Source organism: Tigriopus californicus, chromosome 6 (genome assembly GCF_007210705.1).
Source record: "Tigriopus californicus strain San Diego chromosome 6, Tcal_SD_v2.1, whole genome shotgun sequence".
Classification (NCBI taxonomy): Eukaryota; Metazoa; Arthropoda; class Copepoda; order Harpacticoida; family Harpacticidae; genus Tigriopus; species Tigriopus californicus.
Genome location: NC_081445.1, coordinates 13,082,787 through 13,102,864, shown reverse-complemented (window position 1 = coordinate 13,102,864; position 20,078 = coordinate 13,082,787). Strand labels below are relative to the sequence as shown.

Sequence of the window (20,078 nt, the reverse complement as noted above, 5' to 3'; positions counted from 1 at the left end):
AACTCCTTCAACTTTGACACAAGACAGAAAAGTCTTCTTGTGTTGAAGTGTAAAGATTACTAACTTGTTTGACGTTTCTCGGAATTACGATAATTTGAAAAAAGGTGCATAGTGCTTAGTGCTCAAAGTGGAGACTCTTTGGCGGAAACGCTGATAGGACTCTATGCTGGGAAGCCCAGGAGTACAAGCCGTGGATTTCCCATTGTAGACCAAGCTTGAAGGTGGTTTTGTTTGCAAGGTTTTCCCCTTTGTATGTTCATCTAACGGATACACCTCTCCAATATCGCGAGACTTATTAAGTCTCTTTGAGTCAAGGCATAACATTGTTAGGCGATTTCGGTTGCCTTTTCGCATATCATTGATAGGTGACTTCGGTTGCCTTTTTGTGCCCATTATTGATAGGCAACTTGTTTGCCTTTTTCGCACCATTGATAGGCGACTTCGTTTGCCTTGTTGGGCCCATTATCGATAGGCGACTCGTTTGCCTTTTATGCACACGTTCGTTCGTGTGTCCATGACACAACCAGACTCAAGTTGAGGTGTACCAATTCATGCCCCCAATACATGTACATTTGCAATCATCCTCAAGACTTGGTCAGGGCAAGCAAAGGTAGAAAAGTAAACGGTCGAGATAAGGTAAGATCCTAATTCATGTCTTGCATTGTATAATACTGTACTTACACAAGAAATACAATTAATGGTGAAACGGTATATCACGAGTTTGTTGTTCTTCATTCTTTGAGACAGTAGTGTTGGCTCTAAAAACCCTATAACCGGAGATCTTTAGATAGGTCTAAACAAATTCAGCCCTAGTAAAATAGGTGCTCTCTTTAAAGGGCGCTATCTTGGCAGGTAACCTATTGCTAGGGTCAGAGACTGGATAGTCTCATGTTCCGTTGTTGTTTTGGGAATTAAAAATAATTTATCTGGAAAAGGGAGACCTTCAATCTCATCCTTGTACGGAACATTCGAGCTCTTTCTTGGCAGAGTCGCGATATGCCTATGGGACATCACGTGGAATGAGACAAATTCGAGGTTTTGTTATCCGGACTGATTGATTGATTGGAATTAGATCAATATGCATGGGAGTGCCCTTCATGGCTTGTAGTTGAGTGGATGAATCAAAAACTGATGCATACTCCTTGATAAATACATATTTGTATAGTCATAGATTTCTAGACACTGGATGTCGGACGACCGGCCACTCGGCTGGTAAAACAGTACAATGGATGGTCTCCTGGGAATTGATTACAAACCTGTTTATTGTACTGTTTAGCCAACCAAGTGGTCGGTCGTCTGACATACAGCGTCTAGAAATCTATGGTATAGTTCAATATCAGTCAATATCAGAAGTGGAAGAATGCATGCATAGTTCTTCTGAAGATGTGATCTTGTCCGTAAGGGCATTAGAGAGCAATTTGGGCAAATGATATAGAAATCAATCATTGCTGGCCATAACGGGAAAAAACGTAGAAATGTAGGCAGAAACACAGGTGGTATGATATTAACTTTTACATTGTTCAGTCGTTCCACATCTCCTTTCTCACTTCTATCCTAAATCATTGCTTGAGTTTTTGCCGGCTGTCGGAGGGCTAGATCGACAGTCTGATGACCGCATGGTCAGTGAAAACCGTGTCCCCTTTGAAAATAAATGGTGTATTGAATAAACGAAGGGTTTTATATTATATGAACCATCGACATCTTCCATGGCGCAGCTGTTATGAAGAACGCCCAACATTTGGATTCCCACCATTGATCTGTGTGATAAGGTACCTTTTGATTGGATCTACCCCGCCTCTTCTTAACCACAATTGCAAATAACCCTAACCAAATATACCGACTTCAAAATGTCGTTTGAAACGATCTCCGATCCCCGAGAGGTTATTGAACGTTTAGTTCGATCCCGTCGAGCATTCAAAGGGATTGTGACACGTCACAATACCAAGGCTACAAGTATCCACAACTTATACAAGACAGGTGATTACCCGATTCAACTCAAATTGATCTTAAGGAAGTGGGAGGACACCTTATCGAAGTACGCACAAGCAGACGAGGAAGTAATGATGGACCCGATTCAACTCAAATTGATCTTAAGGAAGTGGGAGGACACCTTATCGAAGTACGCACAAGCAGACGAGGAAGTAATGATGGACCCGATTCAACTCAAATTGATCTTAAGGAAGTGGGAGGACACCTTATCGAAGTACGCACAAGCAGACGAGGAAGTAATGATGGACCCGATGGCCGATGACAAGGATTCCGATGAGATTAACCTTGGCGAGCATGAGAGTCAGTTAATGACTTTCCAAACTCAAATCATGGGCTTTCGGCAGGACTATGATGCAGCTCAGATGCCCATAACTCCCTTTCCTGCCATTTCTGGCCCTACAACCGTTTCAGACAATAATCCAGGACGAAGCTTGCCCAATCTCACAGTAAATCCCCCTGAAAATCTCCAAGAAGATATTGATCTACGCTTGTTCCTCAAGTGGAAACCAACATGGGACAACTATGCACGCCTTATGTCTCTACACCTTCGCCCACAATCAACACAAGTATCTGTCTTTTGGCAGTGTTGTTCACCAGGATTTTTCCGTATTGTCGAACATTCGATCGGGATAAAAGCAGATACCAGTCGTTCTGTGGATGAGGTAATTCAAGTCATCACTCTTCATTTGGGAACAAATGAGAAAAGGGCGAGGATAACGAGGAATCTGTGTAATCATGGATATGAAAATGGGGAAATAAACATGCTCGGGAATAAATGAGCATGTACACACAAACCTCGATATTACCACATTCATTGAAGTAGGAGGTGCTAGAAACAAGATCTGACTTATACCCAGCTCAAGTCATGATTGAACAATGGCCCATTAGGTACCGGTTTTCCATTTTTTCGCATAAAGTTATCTTAAGACGGACGGGCAATAAAGCGTTGCTTCCAATATACGTTCAATCCGAATTTATTTTCACTGTGGCATGGGGAATAAGATACTGTTGCCTCGTACTTGAGGATGTGCTAGAAATATGTAAGTGATAAATATGCTTTTCCTGGGTTTTGAGCAATATCCATCCTGAAGATAATTTCATTGGATGTCGATAAACTGTAGAGCAGCCCCAATCCCGTAGTAGGTGATCGGATCAAAAATGAAGTATCGAAGGGATAAATTGGTCGTAATCATAAATGGGACAAATGGAGCTTCACATGGCGCCATTCCAGGGCTGAGAACACTCGCCAACCGTTCGTTGACTAATTCAACCCAATTATATGGATCCTTGGTTCCCGAACCGGAAAAGACAAAATCTTGAACTCCTCTAAAAAGGAAGGCACATATTGAGGATTAGAGAAAATAGATGGTAGCAAGCACATATCTTCAGGGAAATAAGCAACCTACGTATGTGGTAAATCTATGCCCCATTAAAAGTAAACTCTTTTGCACATAAATTAATCACTATAAGTGGTTCCATTGAATGGTTTTGCTGAATTAAATTGCGTTTCGCGAGCACATTTTAAGGGAACATAACCAAAGATGAAAATTTCAAGAAAAGAGTTTTCAGTTGTCAATGTCATAACCAACATGCTCCATTTGAGCCGCAAATCTTCAATGAAAGGTAAATTGGCTCCACAACGAATTGGTATTCTCATATTTTTAGTAATGAACAAAAAGGATCAATAGTATTACGGCAAAAAATGTGAATTTGGCGAAAAGTGTTTCTAGCTGAATAATGTGATTTTAGCGCCTTTTATCATATCATAATCATTTCAGAAGCATCCCATTTGAACAACAGACTTAAAGCACGCAAAGTTTGATCAATTTTAAGATTTTTCCAAATCCACACATTTACGAAAGCCGTTAGGTTCTACCATTAAGGCTGAAAATTATGTCTCTGCAAGACTTCTCTGTAGCAAAATACACTTTCCTCCGTATGAGCAGATTTTCAACAACTGCATTTGGAGCCGAAATGTTGAACCAACCCTTCCCGGGCGGGTTTGAAATCCATGAATCAAACGAATCAAATGTTCTACTCTGTGGGTGGGGAGGCCAAGCATTACCTAGAGATGGTTAGGCAGGGGATCGTTTAGAATGCAAATAAAGCGAAAATTTTGAGAGATGTCATTCGGTTTATATCTTCATCCAGTCGACAAAAATCGACAATAAAGCGGGAAATTCGAATGGTTTTAAACGGAAATGCGTTACTAATGATGATGATATTCGTGAGTCCTACAAGCGTTGTGGTTCAATAAACAAACCGTTCTTAATAGAAGTCCTAAGGGCTTGGGCAATTCCGACCAAGCACCTTTTCTCTCCTCAATATGACGAACCAAAGAAGTTGGACGACATGACAAATTCCACTCTTATTGCAAAGGCCATGTTGCCCATAACATCCTCGGGCACAACATTTCAATGGTGTTGTTTTCCCCTTTCATCCCCCAATCCTTGACAGCACTTCGCTCAACCCTAGATGAGGGATGAATCACGGGTTTATTTCACCAGTTTGGCGCCTGCAGCTAACCCTTCCCATTCATTTTTCCTCCCACTACTGTTTAACCTCCCTTTGATGCTTCTGCCAATGGGGCCACCTTGGAACCTTCAAAACCCGTTTGTCGTGAAGCAGGATTTCTTTAGGCCAGAGGGGATGGTACAAAACGTGATATCACTGATAAAACAATACGAACCAATCCTGCTAACGACAAACACCTAAACACTCAGAGTCTCAATTGGAAACAAAATTCATCTAAAGTTAAATTTCTTGAAGAAATGGCCAAGGCCCGGAGAACCTTATTTCCGTATCTCTATGACCAACACCTAGCTCAGGGACTGAGTTCTTGACGAATAATCATTGTTGACTTTTCGGCGATGGACTTTCACCTTGCGTTGCCATAGCTGCCCTTCAAAAGACGGCCAAAGAACACGAAAATAGTCATATCGATGTCACTGAGACAATAATAAATGGATTTTACGTGAATGACCTCGCAAACTTGATCCCAACAAGAGAGGAAGCCAATCGCAAGTCGCTAGCAATCAAGGAGATATTGACCGCGGGCAATTTTGAACTTACAAGTTGATTTCCAACAAAGATCAGTTTGAGTCGATGGAGGAGAGGCTGGCCTCAGCTAACAAGGTGTAATGGTTGATCTTGGAATCTGATGAAGATGGGTTGAAGTCCGGTGTTCCCGATGTCTCAATAAACAATGGACCCCCTTCACCAAATGCAAGCTTCTTGCTATACCGGCGGGTATCCATTCCCCCATGGGATTAGCCTCACCATTCGTGGTTAAGGGGAAGAAGATACGCTTTGCGAGACTACACTCACTTAGGTTTGGATTGGGACATTAACCTTCAAACTCCGTTGGAGGCAGAGACTTTCGACAAGGCAATTCAACTATCAGAAGAAAAGATAAGGTGGTGGAAAGATTGGATTGGACCTTTACCATCTCGTGCGTGGGCAAGATCAGATTTCTCCGCGTAATGAACAAGAATCCAAACGAGGCGGTTTGGAGGGAGCTCCGGACATTCAGGGATGCTCTAAACTAGAACTTCAAGCTGCTCTACTAAGAGCCCGGTTTTGTTTATGTGTCCAAGAGGGCCTTAGTTTGCCCATTGATCGTAGGATTTTCTGGACTGATAGCACCTGTACCAGAGATTAGGTTGGGCAAACTTCCATATTCCCCAACGCTTCATTTAGATTGTATGCTCAGGTGACGGCCAGAGTTTGTACGTATAGTGTAGGCGTTGATGCAGCACCAGGATCTGAGTTAGATTTTGACAAGTTTTTGACTGAAAAAACTCAACTAGTAATCAAATTAGATATGGTGCGACTTTCCGGGCCTTGAATTCCGAAAAATGTCTACCAACTCGATCTCATCAGAAACGAGCGCGTGGCATCGACGTCTCTCCCGGGCAATCCGTACCCGTTTCACTGGAGACCGCGTCGGGCTCGCTCTGACGGATATCAGGGCCCTAGTGATATTTCGTGGACTGTATTTCCCTCCTTTTTCCTCTTGGGTTGAACAAATTTTGCACACCTTATTCTTCTTCCTTCATAACCATAATGGCGTCTTTATTTTTCTCTCCTTGCTCTTACTTAACTCGTTTTTTTCAGCTTTTTCTTTTCAGGGTGTCCAACTGGACATAGAACTGGCATGATTATCAAAAAAGGTGACCATATCATAAGGGGCGAGAAACAATCAATCATGAAGAGATTTCCGTCTCAACAAGATATGACTCATGACAACTAAAATATGCCGAAAAAATGTCCGAACAAATATGCGCAAAAACCTTAAATATGCATATAAATGAGTCAAGTATACTAAAAGATATGCTCTGAAAATAAAAATAAAGAAAATGCCTAAACCGTGGAACAGGAAATCAATAAAAATCATCGCGAAACATTGATTTTTGTGTGAAAGGTTTTAAAAGTATTAAAAAGAGCAAATGTATGGTAAATAATCTCAAATTATAATGCAATCTCATTTGATTGCATTAAAAGTTCAATGCGGTAACAACTGTGTGGTAAATAAGGAATTTCAATGAAAAACTTGTCCAAGTCTGGCATAGATCTTGCTACTACTAGATCAACACCTACGTACTCCTATCTAAAGATGTGCTTCGGATCCGACTTTCCGGATTCGATCGGTTCGGATTGGGAAAAAAATCGGATTCAGATTCGGTCAGACTGAAAAGACTGTTTGGCTGCGGATTGGCGAATGGAAAAGTCGGATCGGATTCACGTCCAAAATTGCAAAATGTATTAAATAATAGTAAATTTGTTTTGAGAACGGTTTCTCTCGCATTTCTCAAAATCCGACGGAAATCATAAAGCATCAAAAATAAAACCTGTGGATGAACACTCTATCTTGAAATTTATCAGAATTGTATGACAATCCCATACCAATAAAGACACCCTAAATTATTTGTGGTCCATATTATGAAAAAGGAAATTAAAATACCTCTGTGAATCAAGCCATGGAGTACCCCAGTAGAGGAGCAAAAAGCTCACACCACGATTGAACGTCTTCTAAAAGAGGAGTTTTCCACTCCAGAACTTCCATACTCCATGATCAAGTCTGCTAATGAACAATTTTGGCACTATTTTCATTGTATCATTATCTTCAATAGTGATGAGACTTGGACTTATTGGTAGCAGTGTGTATTCTCGACTGACCAATATTGGCGCAAAACATAACATAAAAGAACAGATCATGTATGAGCAAGAGCCTAATGTATATCATCTCCCCCCTCCTTCAAAATCCGGGCCTTTCATGTGACAATTGAGGGGCACTCTTTGAAAGGTCAGGTTTGATGAACTTTCTATTTCTTATGAATTTTTTTCCCCTGTGAAGAAGTATGAATGATCTCTATGATTTGTATTCTTTGGCCTTGGATGAGATTTGGGAGGAAGCGGCGGGATTGGGATCTTGTTTTGAGTTGGTGATTCCTGGCGGTTTGTCGAACAAGATTGGCATGGTTTAGATCAACAGTTCTGTTAAGACGAGGGGTGGGAATTTTTGATCTCAAAATCCTGCCAAACATTCGAAATGCTGGGGAAACCCCATCCGGTCGTGGCGTATTCCAAACATTGAGGAGAGCTGTAGTAAATACTTCACCGGCAAGGGATGTGCAGTTTAGACGAGTTAAGGTTTCTTTTAGAGTTCAGACAGTGCGTTCGGCTAGCCCGTTTGATTGAGGTTTGTATGGTGAGCTTGGTTTCCTCAAGATTCCCCAGTTTTGTACAGACTCTTGAAAGGTTGATGAGGAGAATTGCGAGTCGTTATCGGATCGAAGCACCACCGGAGAGCCATAGCCAGAGAAGAGCCTGGAAAGAGCATTAGTAATTTGACGAGTAGATGGGCATTGGTACCAATCGCATATGAATGGAACCCCGGAGTAACGATCTATAGCAGCCAACGAGAAGTGTTGGCCGATCTGAAAGAGATCGATGTGGAGTTCGTCCATTGTGTGGTCAGGGATATCATCCGCTGCTGGGGGCTCTTTTCTCTGAGCCGGACGCGTTTCTTGGTCTCTGGACATTTGTTGATCATATCCTCAATTGAGGTATCAATTCCAGGCCAGAACACTGACTGGCGGGCAAGCCATTTTGTGGCAGTAATCCCCTGATGGCCCACATGGAGGTTATGAAGAACGGTCTTAATCTCAGAAGAGGGTACCACCGCTCTGTTTCCAACAAAAACGAGTTTGCCCACGATACTGAGGTTTGACCAAACACTTTTAAAAGGGGCAATAGGTTCACCGGATGATACAGAATCGATTAGATTTTTGTAGTTGGCATTAAGTTTGGCTGCATTTTCTACTAATTTCTAACTAATACGACTAATAAGTGGGTCGGAAAAAACTGAAGCGATGACCAGGTTTGCTGAATCTTCGTGCGTTTATTTGTCATCCATGTTGGGGGTGTCAACGGGCCATCTTGAATGGCAATCTGCCAGAATGTGGTCTTTGCCTTTTTGCCAATTGACCTTAAACGGTAGCCCGCCAATTTCAACGAATAGTTTTGTAGCCTCAAGTTTCATACGTTTCTATTGGAAATGGGAACCAACGGCTTGTGGTCGGTCACGACTGTAAACGGGTATCGGACCAAGAATAAGCGGCATTTACTCACTGCCCACGCAATTGCCACGGCTTCTAGTTCTATCATGGCGTATCTCACTTCGGCATCGTGCAAGAAACGAGAGCCACCCAGTAATAGATAGAAGCGTGTTGATTATTGGTGATTGGGCGGGTGATTGTTGGGTAATCAGGTTTTTGTGTTAACTCGAAATGAACAACAAACCAAGGTTGCGTGATTTTTGTAATTAGGTTGCGCGGAGGCCCATTCTGCGTTATTCATAGCACAAATGCCAAGAGAGATAATGCAAGCCATTTGAATAAATAACGGCAAAGCTCCGGATTGGCCGCCCTTATCAGATTGGGACTGACATCAACCAAACGTCAGTCGTCAGACTGACATTGACCACCAGTCAACAGATTCATATCAATCACCTCTAATCAGTTTCATCCCAATCCTCCATAATTGGATGGACAACCATCACCCAATCTGGTCCAAGGACAGTTATCAATCCGATGACGGGTTGCAAATGTCCATTCCAATCTGATAAGGGTGGCCAATCCGGAGCTTTGCCGTTATGTATTCAAACGGCTTGCATTTTCTCTCTAGGCATTTGTGCTATGAATGACGGAGGATGGGCCCTCGCGCAACCTAATTACAAAAATCACGCAACCTTGGTTTGTTGTTCATTTCGGGTTCAACACAAACACCTAAAGACCTGCTCAATATCTTTACCTCCATTATCTACGAGTGGAGTATTTAAAGGAGTTGACTCAAATGTCATTGAGCGGAATTTCATTCCATTCAGGGCCATATTACTCTCAGTTACCCAAGAGTAGATTCGATTTAAGTCCTTTGCAAGGCTACTGGAATCTTGGCCATTCCTACCAGAAACTAACTTTGAATCGCCAGCGTAAGAAGAGAGACTGGCACTAATACTAAGCTTTTGAAGCGGGGCAACGAATATTATAAACAAGAGGGGCCCTAAGATCGAACTCTGGGGAACACCTGACTTGACATCATGTATGTTGCTAAGGGATCCCTCGACCTTAAGCTACTCCACAAGGCTAAGAAATCAGCAATGCAAACTGTGCCCCTGAGGGAGGTAAACCAACAATTTTGAGTTCATGGCAAGAGCTCAAGATCGGGTTTGCAGTTCCAACCCACCGTGAAGGAGACATGAGGAATCTCTTCACAATTTTAAGGCTATCTGGGGTACTGTATTGGTAGAGCAACCGCTTTCCACTTGCGAATCCTGATTCGATCCCAGGCGAGCCGAGTCCAAGCTTCTTTGCGGTGTTTAAATTATAGCATAAGTTGCTGCCTTAAGAGCTTAAATGGGCGAACCTGCGATCATTCCCGAGGGTGAGGTAATAATCAATGTTGCACGTTTGGTTGCGACAATGGAGCGGGAATATCCCTTAATTGGGACACCCATCATCAGAAGCATGCTGAGCGAGAGTGCTGTCTTCCGACTCCGGACAAACAAACAAACAAACTCTTCACCGTCCAGCTCACATCGCAATAAATGGATCGTATTAGGAGGTGGTGTGTACTTGTATTGCATGCACATGGGCATATGCGGCTGTCCTGTTCCCTCTTTCTTTATTTTTTCCTTTTTTTGCGGATTTCCTTACGGCTACCGGAAGTGGAATCCAAGCACTTCAAGACAAGAAGATTATTCATTTTACTTGCCTTTTATTTATATACATATATATTATTTGATCGACCAACGAATTGGAGTTGGCTGATCTGGCTGATCTGGCTAATCCTTGAATATAAGGTTGATCCGGAATTTTAGTCAAAAACTTGCTCAAGTCCGACATAAATTCTGATGCTGGATCAACGCTTATATAAGCCTTACGAATATTTGAGGGCAGTAAATTGAACAATGAAGGAGCCGGAGAAAGAAGAGAGGTGGACTTCATTGTTTTAACTAGCCCAGATTCTCGAGGGCTTGAAGGTGCTCTCAAAACGCACGTTAAGCCTCTACGGTCACTACAATTGACCCTATTTTCTTGGGTTGGGACAAAGCTCATGAATGCTTTTGAAAACGTACAATATCAGATACCTTTCGTACCTTCTCTGAATACTGTACAATCCCTGGGATGGGAGCTCTCTCATATCCTCAATGTTCCTAGTAAATCATCTTTGGACCTGCTCAAGCTTTTGCAAACCTGCTGAACTAATTGGAGCCCAAATGGGAGAGGCATATTCAAGATGCAGGTGGACAATCGAGTTGTTCAGAGTTAGCATCGTGACACTATCTCTGGACTTAAACATGCAATGTATCCAACCACATGTTTGAAAAGCCTTACCAACTTTCAACTGGATATGCTCATCGAACTTTCCCTTATCTTGGAGGACTACACCTAAATCCTTCATGGATGAGACCTGCTCAATGTCCTTACCTTTATCATCTAATAGTGGAGTGTCTAATGGCGTCGACCCAAAGGTCATTGAGCGGAATTTCATTCCATTCAAAGCCATGTTACTCGCAGCAACCCAGGAATAAAATTGGTCTAGGACCTTTGCCAGACAACCGGAATCCTGGCCATTCCTACCAACTACCAATTTTGCATCATCAGCATAGGAAGAGATACTGACATTACTACTACCAAGCTTCTGAAGCGGAGCAATGAAGATAATGAAAAGGAGAGGACCAAAATGGAGCCCTGAGGGACACCCGACATGACATGTCACTAAGGGATCCCTCAACCTTAACTAATTGCTTCCTAACAGAAATGAAACTTTTCAACCAATTGAGAACCTTGCCTTGGATCCCAATCTCATGGAGCCTGTTAACTAAAGGACCATGATCTACTTTGTCAAGGGCCTTGGCAAAATCAAGATAGACATCAACTGATTCATGGCTCTCTAGTCCCTCAATAACCTGCTCAATATGATCAAACAGTTGGGTAACCGTGCTAAAATGTGCTCGGAACCCATGCTGGCTCGGAGGAAGGACTTCCTCGACCTCAAGAAATTCAACAAGTTTGGACCTCATGATTTTCTCAAACACCTTCGCAATATTTGAAGTGAGAGAAATCGGTCTATAGTTACTGGGGAGCGACTTATCTCCCCCTTTAAAAGGGCTGGACACCTGCTGTCGTGGCCCAAACCTCATTACCTTACCTTTCTTTGCATTGAATGCCATCCCATTTTCAGCAAACCAAGTCTCGAGCTCTCGTAGATCCGCCTGGAGGGTAGCCACATCAGATTCACAACGAATGACGCGGAATGGTTTTGTGCCATCTGCAAATTTCAGGATGTTGGAATGTTCAGAAACATTCATGGAGTTGATGAAGATTTGGAATAAGACCGGCCCCAAGACACTGCCTTGTGGTACACCTGAGAAAACTTTTGTCCAGTCAGATTTGGATCCATTGAAGACCACGCATTGCTCCCTCTTTGATATCTAAGACTTAATCCATGCCAGCAAGTAGCCTCCAACGCCAGCCTCTTCTACTTTCATCAGCATTCGGCCATGGGTCACGTGATCAAAAGCCTTGGCAAAGTAGAGGTAAATGGTGTCAACCACTTCACCATTATTACGCTCTTTAGCCACAATCTGAAGGTGAGTCAACAAATTTGTCACCGTCGGATTTTGGCCTTCCCCGGCCAAAATCCGTTTTGGTCTAGGCCAATGATTTTCCTCTCCAGACGACTTTTCATTTATCTTTTTTTTTATTTTTTATACTATTTCATCCCTGAGGGCACTCTCCTTTATTTTTGTATATGTATACTTTATGTAGTTACCCGCTTCATTAGGACTACCTCCCTTGTGGTTGGAAAGGAAATATGGTGACAGGAAAGACATGGGCAGCCTGGAACAAACTACAGGAGTGTAAAGGAAGAGAACAGGACGCATATAAGGCTAGAAAACTCAAGAAATTTGTAATTGACAGATAAATTGCATTGCATCCGAGGGCAGTGGCGACAAGCAAAGAAAACTGGTTTTATAGGTCAAAATGCACACATTATTTTTAACACCATTTACAGGCTCTAGAAATAGATATATCTAACTACCTCCACAAACTCATCAGTAAAGGAATGGGTGTTTCTCCTAAACTCTTTGGAGTTGAAACACATTAAAGAACTGATCTCCTAGTATACTGGCCATAGTCTCTTCATTGTCTACGGCTTCCCCGTCGACTTCAAAGGGCCCTACCGGGTCTTTCAACTTTTCTTAAGGTTGGTTTGGATCCCCTTCTTCATCTGATCAATCCTGATGGAGGCCTGAGACCAGTTTGTTAAAGCGCAGGAGTGAATCTCAGACTGTGAAAAGATCCAACTGATGTAGAAAGCAAGTACAATATTTTTTTGATGTAAGATTCACTCATGAGTTTTAAAAACTGGGCTCTGAATTATATCGTGGGTCAAATCCAACTCTCTTCGAAGGCTAGCCACAACTAATGAATTCAGATTACCTTGGAGCTTTTTGCTAGTTTGTAACTCTATTCCAACACTTGCCTCCTTAAACTTTAGAAATAAACCTGTGCAATGCCATAAAACTTAAAATGCATGTTTCGCCCGTCTGTAGATAAGACCAATCAAGAAACAACTAGCCAAAACAAGCTTTATATGACTTTATATTAATTGTGTCAAGTCGACTGACCTGTTATTATCATCAGAGTTGTAGCTGTTTCTCAGGATGAGCTTTTGAGGGACCAGATGGTATCCCCAATCGATGATGAAATACGAGTCAACTGGATATGCCACCCAATAATTTGTTCTGAAAATGTCGCAATGTGCGTTTACCAGTGCAAATGATGCATCATACCGTGTCCAGCTTTCCTCTTCTAGTATTATGGGCTTAATTGGATACAGCACATGAGGTAATTGGCCTAAAAGAAATGACATATTTTCTGTAAGTAAATGAATCAATGGAATGAAGTTAAATATGAATCAAATAAATGCAACATTTACCAATCCTGCTTAGGAACATTTTACCTGCTTTTAAAAGAGTTATAACAAAATAATGCAATAATGTGTCCATACATTATTTAATTTGACATCAAAAAGCAATGCCACCAGAGTTTTTGTTTGCTTGTTTGTTACGAAGTCAGATAGCACCTCTCTCGCTCGGCCTGCCATCTGAATGATAGGTGTCCTAGTTGAGGGACATTCTGGCTTCGTCGTCATAGCCAACATTAACTATTACCTCACCCATGGGAATAGGCACAGTTTCGTCCATTTAAGCTATTTAAGCAGCCACTCATGCTGTAATTTGAATACCGTCAAGAAGCTTGAACTTGGCTAGCCTGGGATCAAACCAGGGTTCGCAACTTGGAGAGCAGATGCTCTACCAATACGGTACCCCAACTAGCATCAACAATGCCACCATTATATGGCAATTTTAAAAAAATGACCTCTTAATTAAACCTGTTCGAGGATAACCTTTCCCAGCAATTGGGCACTGCCACACTTAAAGTCCTTGGATGATGAGTCATTCCAATCCCATAATGTAAAATTAAAGGTATCGACATTCATTTGAAAAACTCACTGGATAGAGTGGAAAGCTGTGCAAGATGTTAAAATCAAGTGAAAAGCGTTTTACCCATACGCCAACTCCGAACGAAAAGCCAACCCCTTAGGGCCCATTAGACTACCGAGCAATGAAGAGGTATCTATTTCAATCAGTTTAGCCATTATCCTTAGTGATCAATTTGTCAATCTGTGTGCTTAATCCAGGTCAATCATTATGCAATTTGGCATTTGGGCAACAGCTATGTCTCCTTGGCAGCCATTACCATTGATGAGCAAGATCATATAGCCATTGAAGCCTTGAAATTTTCGAGTGCTTCAGGTCTTGATGCCGGACAACCCAGTTCCTTAAATGCACCGCAGAAGTCATAGCTCCGATTCTTACATGCTTTATGAATAGATCTGTGGGACGCACAAACGAGGCTAGATGGCTGAGATCGGAGGTCACTAATTTATCGGTCGAAAGCTGTGGGGAGACAGGCAATGAGGCATAGAGCAGTAACATTAGAGACTTGTTCATTGGCCAAAAGTCGGTAAGTAACTCAGACAAAAAACCAGCGAACCAAGCTATTGTTAACTAGAGACTAAAGTAAGAGAACGACAACGTCAACAAAAATGAGCTTTCTGTGATAAGACCGTTTTCTCGGTGCCTCATATTTCATTGGTTCTCTTCAAGGTTCCAATATTTGCAGACCTTTCCATGTCATGTTTAAGAAAAACTTTCTATTGGATTTCAACTATCCCCTTTAAAGTCTTATCATTTTGAAAAAAAAGTTCCAAGAGCTCTTTTACATTTTAATTTGCTTTGGTTCCCTCCAATTTTGAAAAGCAGCACTGTCTAGAGATTGTCTGATAATTTTAAGGTTGCATAGTTCAGGCTTCCTCTTTGCTTGATTTCATACTTCATCTACAAATTTTGGGATGACCAAAATTTGTGCTAATCAAGTACATTGTACCCGTTTCTTCTCCTAAATAAGAGTGCCAGGAAATGAGCAAAATCAAGACACCCTGGGATCGACAAAAGGGAGCCGATTTTTAGCTAAACACGAACATGTACTCAATAAAAAATGTTTGTGTGAATCATTGTGCCCAACATGTACTCAATGAATATCTGATATAAACTGATCTTGGATCGCATTAACGTCAAAAGAATGGGCATGACGTGCAAAACACATTGGTAATCAAGACTTATTTTTTTTTTCTTTGTAGGGTACTTCAATTTTCCGGCTAGCGTTGTAGAGTGGGAGGCTAGTCCTGATGGGTATATTCCCATATCAAAATCGACGTCTCAGTCGTTCGAAAAGCTGGAGGAATTTGCGATTTTGTGCAATCTCTCTCAGCATGTTGGTGTAGCCTCCAGAGCGAATAGCGTTCTGGACTTGTTTTTTTTCCAATGACCCTGATCTGATCCAGTATGTCCATGTGACACCTAGCAATTTGTCAGATCATCATGTTCTCGAGATAGGGTCGACCATTATTCAAAAGCCGGCGTGCTCTAGAGTAAGATCGGCCAAAAAGGTCGGTCTGGCTAAGCTCAAATTCAAAGATGAACAATGGCCGTTGATTATAGAAAGGTTAGGGGAGCTTGATCTTATTTCAATGCTGAAAAAGGAATCGTCCATAGATGTAGCCTTTGACAAAATGATTCTAGTTTTTGAGGACGTTTGTTCCAGTCTAGCAATCTCTGAATGTATTTCACAGGGCGGGGCACATTCTAAAATTCCAAAGTATAGGAAGAATTTGTTCAAAAAGAGTTGCAAACTAACAAAAAGGCTCCAGAGCACTTGGAATCCAGTAGTTGTGGCTAGCCTTCAAAGAAAGTTGGATTTAATCCAAGGTAGAATTAAGGCCTCCATTGAGACAGATCAGTTGAACAAGGAAAGTAGAGTTGTTCAAGAGGTGAGGTCGATTCCGAAGGCGTTTTTCTCTTATGCAAACTCTAAGAGAAAGATCAAACACACTGTAGGGCTTTTTGAGGTCGATGGGGAAGCCATACATAAACAATGTAGGGACTATGGCCAATATACTTGAAGATCACTTCTCTAGTGTGTTTTCAACTCCACTGAGTTTAGGAGCAACAGTCCATTGCTCTATTGATGAGTTTGTTGGGACTGGCAAGGCTTGTCAAGCTGAGCGTTTACACGATTTTTTAGTCACAGATCAGGATGCTTTAGAGGCCATCAGGGACTTGAGACTCTCGAGCTCCCCTGACCCTGATGGAGTGACATCTCAGTTTCTGATGAGATGCTCACAGGTTCTTGCTCCTGTTTTCTCGTACTTGATGCGTTGCATCTTGGACCAGGGGAAGTTCCCCTCTTCTCTGAAGGTAGCTCATGTTGTTCCAATTTTTAAAGGGGGAGATAAGTCATTCCCCAGTAACTACCGGCCAATTTCTCTCACTTCGAATATTGCGAAGTTGTTTGAGAAGATCATGAAGTTCAAACTTGTTGAATTTCTTGATATTCATGAAGTCCTTCCTCCTAGCCAGCATGGGTTCCGAGCACATTTTAGCACGGTTACCCAACTGATTGAGCATATAGAGCAGGTTATTGAGGGACTGGAGAACCATGAATCAGTCGACGTTGTTCATCTCGACTTTGCCAAGCCCTTTGACAAGGTAGATCATGGCCTTTTAGTTAACAGGCTCCATGAGATTGGGATCCAAGGCAAGGTTCTCAATTGGCTAAGAAGTTTCATTTGTGGTAGGAAACACTTAGTTAAGGTTGAGGAATCCCTTAGTGACATACATGACGTTACTCAGGGCTGCATTTTGGGTCCTCTCCTTTTCATTATCTTCATTGCTCCGCTTCAGAAGCTAGGTAGTAGTAATGTCAGTATCTCTTCCTATGCTGATGATACAAAATTGGTAGTTGGTAGGAATGGTCAGGATTCCGGTTGTCTGGCAAAGGTCCTAGACCAAATCTACTCCTGGGTTTCTGCGAGTAACATGGCACTGAATGGAATGAAATTCCGCTCAATGACCTTTGGGTCGACGCCATTAGATACTCCACTATTAGATGATAAAGGCAAGGACATTGAGCAGGTCTCATCCATGAAGGATTTAGGTGTAGTCCTCCAAGATAATGGAAAGTTCGATGAGCATATCCAGTTGAAAGTTGGTAAAGCTTTCCAAACATGTGGTTGGATACATCGCACAATAAAGTCCAAAAATAGTATCACAATGCTAACTCTGAACAACTCGATTGCCCACCTGCATCTTGAATATGCCTCGCCCATTTCGGCTCCAATTAGTTCAGCAGGTTTGCAAAAGCTTGAGCAGGTCCAAAGATGTTTTACTAGGAACATTGAGGATATGAGAGAGCTCTCGTATTGGGAGAGGTTAGAAAGGTTGGGATTGTACAGTATTCAGAGAAGATACAAAAGGTATCTGATATTGTACATTTACAAAAGCATTCATGAGCATTGTCCCAACCCAGGATTTAGGGTCAATTGTAGTGACCGTAGAGGCTTAACGTGCGTTTTGAGAGCACCTTCAAGCCCTGGAGAATCCAGGCTAGTAAAAACAATGAAGTCCAACTCTCTTCTTTCTCGGGCTCCTTCATTGTTCAATTTGCTGCCCTCAAATATTCGTAGGGTTTATGTAGGGGTTGATCCAGTAGCAAGATTTAAGTCAGACTTGGACAAGTTTTTGACTAAAATTCCGGATCAACCTTATATTCAAGGATTAGCCAGATCAGCCAACTCCAATTCGTTGGTCGATCAAATAATATATATAAATAAAAGTCAAGTAAAATAAATAATCTTCTCGTCTTCAACTGCTGGGATTCCAATCCCGGTAGCGGTAAGGAAGTCCGCACCAAAAAAAAAAAATCACCAATGCACAACTCACCCGTTGAATATGCAATCTCGTCTTACGCTGACGACACCAAGGTAGTGTTTGGAAAAAATTCAGAAAATAGGACCGAGCTACAAAGCGATACAGGACTTCAAGTCGGAATAATCCTTCAAAACGACGGCAAATTTGAAAAGTAAATCCAGTCAAAAGTGACTAAGGCTTTTCAGACGTACGGTTAAGCATGTCGAACATACAAGTCCAGAGACGTATTTACTATGAAAACCCTGTAAAAATGATGAGTCCAACCAAATATTGGATACGCTTCCCCAAACTGGGCCCTCATGACCGCTATGGGGTTGCACAAAATTTAACGAGTTTCACGGATGTCGAAATTAAGCTGTTGGGAAGGCCATGAGTCATTGGGATTATGCACTTTTCAACGTAGGGTATGAATGTTACTTGATCCTTTATGTCTTCTAATGTCCTCATTCCTTTTGTCCCAATTCGGGGAATGCGACATAGCGCAAGGAGACATAGCGTTAGCAAGAGGCTAGGTATTTCAAGTGAAATGCGCCGTAAATTCCATTCCTTGGATAAAAAAACTAGTGCAGGACTTGAAATTCTCGTTTGTTTAAAATCGGGCTCCTGCATTATATAACTTGCTGTCGTGCTCTCTTCGACGATTCTATACCTTATTAGATGACCCATTGTTGAGTTTTAAATGTGACTTAGATAGTTTTTTTGTTAACGAACCCAGATCAGCCTTACTTTCAAGGGTGCCTTTGAGCGGCTAATTCAAATATTTTACATGATCAAATGTTTTAAAAATTATGACGCACTATGACTTACATGGAATTTCATTTCTTTGGTTCAGTTGCAAATCCGAGAATCAATATAAAATTTTAAAATAATCAAAGGATATAGATAGGACTCGGGCAAAAGGCCGATGGAAATTGGAAGAAAAACATTTGAAGGGAAAATATATAATTAGATTAATTGCAAAAGCAAAACTCAAGTGGCAAGAATTTGCAAAGAAAAGAATGATTTTTATTCCATTCCCAGTAGCGATAAGGAAGCCCCCCCCCAAAATCATGAAAAATGAAGACAATTCTCACCAAAAGATTGAATGAAGGGGAAAAGATTGAGAATCACAGGCCATAGAATGAAGGGACACTCAGAAAATCATTGATGGGTGAGTCAGATTCGAAAACTCTAGTTGATTATCTACTTCAATATCGACTATTCAGACCAGTAAAAGTGGTTTCAGTCAGTGTAGCAAGCGCATGGTCAAAGATTAAATCCTCACCCGAACTAAGACATCGTTGTTGATTGTTAGCGCAATCTTGAACAAATGTGAAATGCTCCGATGGGCAACAAGTGGACGGGGTATTTTCTTGAATCTTAAATCCTCGACAAGGAGGGTTTTCATTCTCAGCCCAACGTTCCAGTGCCGCAGTGCAACATCCTGCGTTCAAACCCACCGATGAAGGCTGTGGACAATGGTCTGCAAAGTGGTAAGCACACGTAAATGAAGCATGAACTTGGTAGAAAAAATGAATTGAGGCCTGTTTTTTGAAGCTCGTACCTCGGAGTTAGAGGCTTGGACGTTCACCGTCATGAAACTACATTCGCCAAAGTGGCGAGTCGATGTTCATTCAGAGTAACGTCCAAGCCTTACCTCAGACGTACTAGTTTAGAAAACTCAACTCTGTTTGGAATCACTTACGAGGTCTGGAATAAGAAACACAAAAATATCTAGTATTTGGACAATCAATCCAATTGTTATTCTTGCATTTTGATGAGGTATCTTCGTATTGCAAGGGTTGTGATCGATTGGTCACGGAATATGTGCGGCAGCACTTTCGTCCATTGTCAAACGCCCATGGAAATTCAGGTGAACAAACATCAGCCACTACAATTGAAAACAATATTTTGACGGAAATATCTCACTTTTAATAAGATTATAAAAGAGTCGCTATTTTATGTCCTATCAGGAGTTTATTTTCGCAATCGTTGTTGGTTCAGTGTTCACAATGTGAAACTATTGGTAGGATATCTGCACTCTTTGAGTAATAGACCACGACTGACTTGATGTACGGAGAGATTCATACATGCGCACACGCGCTGCATCGCTCCCCCAGGAGCTCTGTTCCAGATCTCAAAAAATGATTTTTCCCAGATGTATGAAAAGTAACACACACACACACACACACACACACACCATTAC

At 41.8% G+C, this 20,078-nt stretch overlaps 1 protein-coding gene across 3 annotated transcripts in view; it reads right to left on the bottom strand.

Annotated features, from left to right (window-relative positions):
• Positions 1-2,881: 2,881 nt before the first annotated feature.
• Positions 2,882-20,078, bottom strand: part of LOC131882599 (uncharacterized) — a 26,897-nt gene continuing 9,700 nt past the window's right edge. Inside the window, exons 2-6 of one of the 3 annotated variants that reach the window (XM_059229799.1) lie at positions 19,578-19,763; positions 19,158-19,355; positions 13,187-13,415; positions 12,328-12,395; positions 7,158-7,818 (exon numbers count right to left, since the gene is read on the bottom strand). In XM_059229799.1, the coding sequence (XP_059085782.1) occupies positions 7,715-7,818; positions 12,328-12,395; positions 13,187-13,415; positions 19,158-19,355; positions 19,578-19,763 (785 nt within the window). In that variant the 3' untranslated portion in view covers positions 7,158-7,714. Of the gene's footprint in view, positions 3,316-7,157; positions 7,819-12,327; positions 12,396-13,186; positions 13,416-19,157; positions 19,356-19,577; positions 19,764-20,078 lie in introns of those variants that run through there. The other 2 variants (XM_059229798.1, XM_059229800.1) reach the window with 2 other exon arrangements.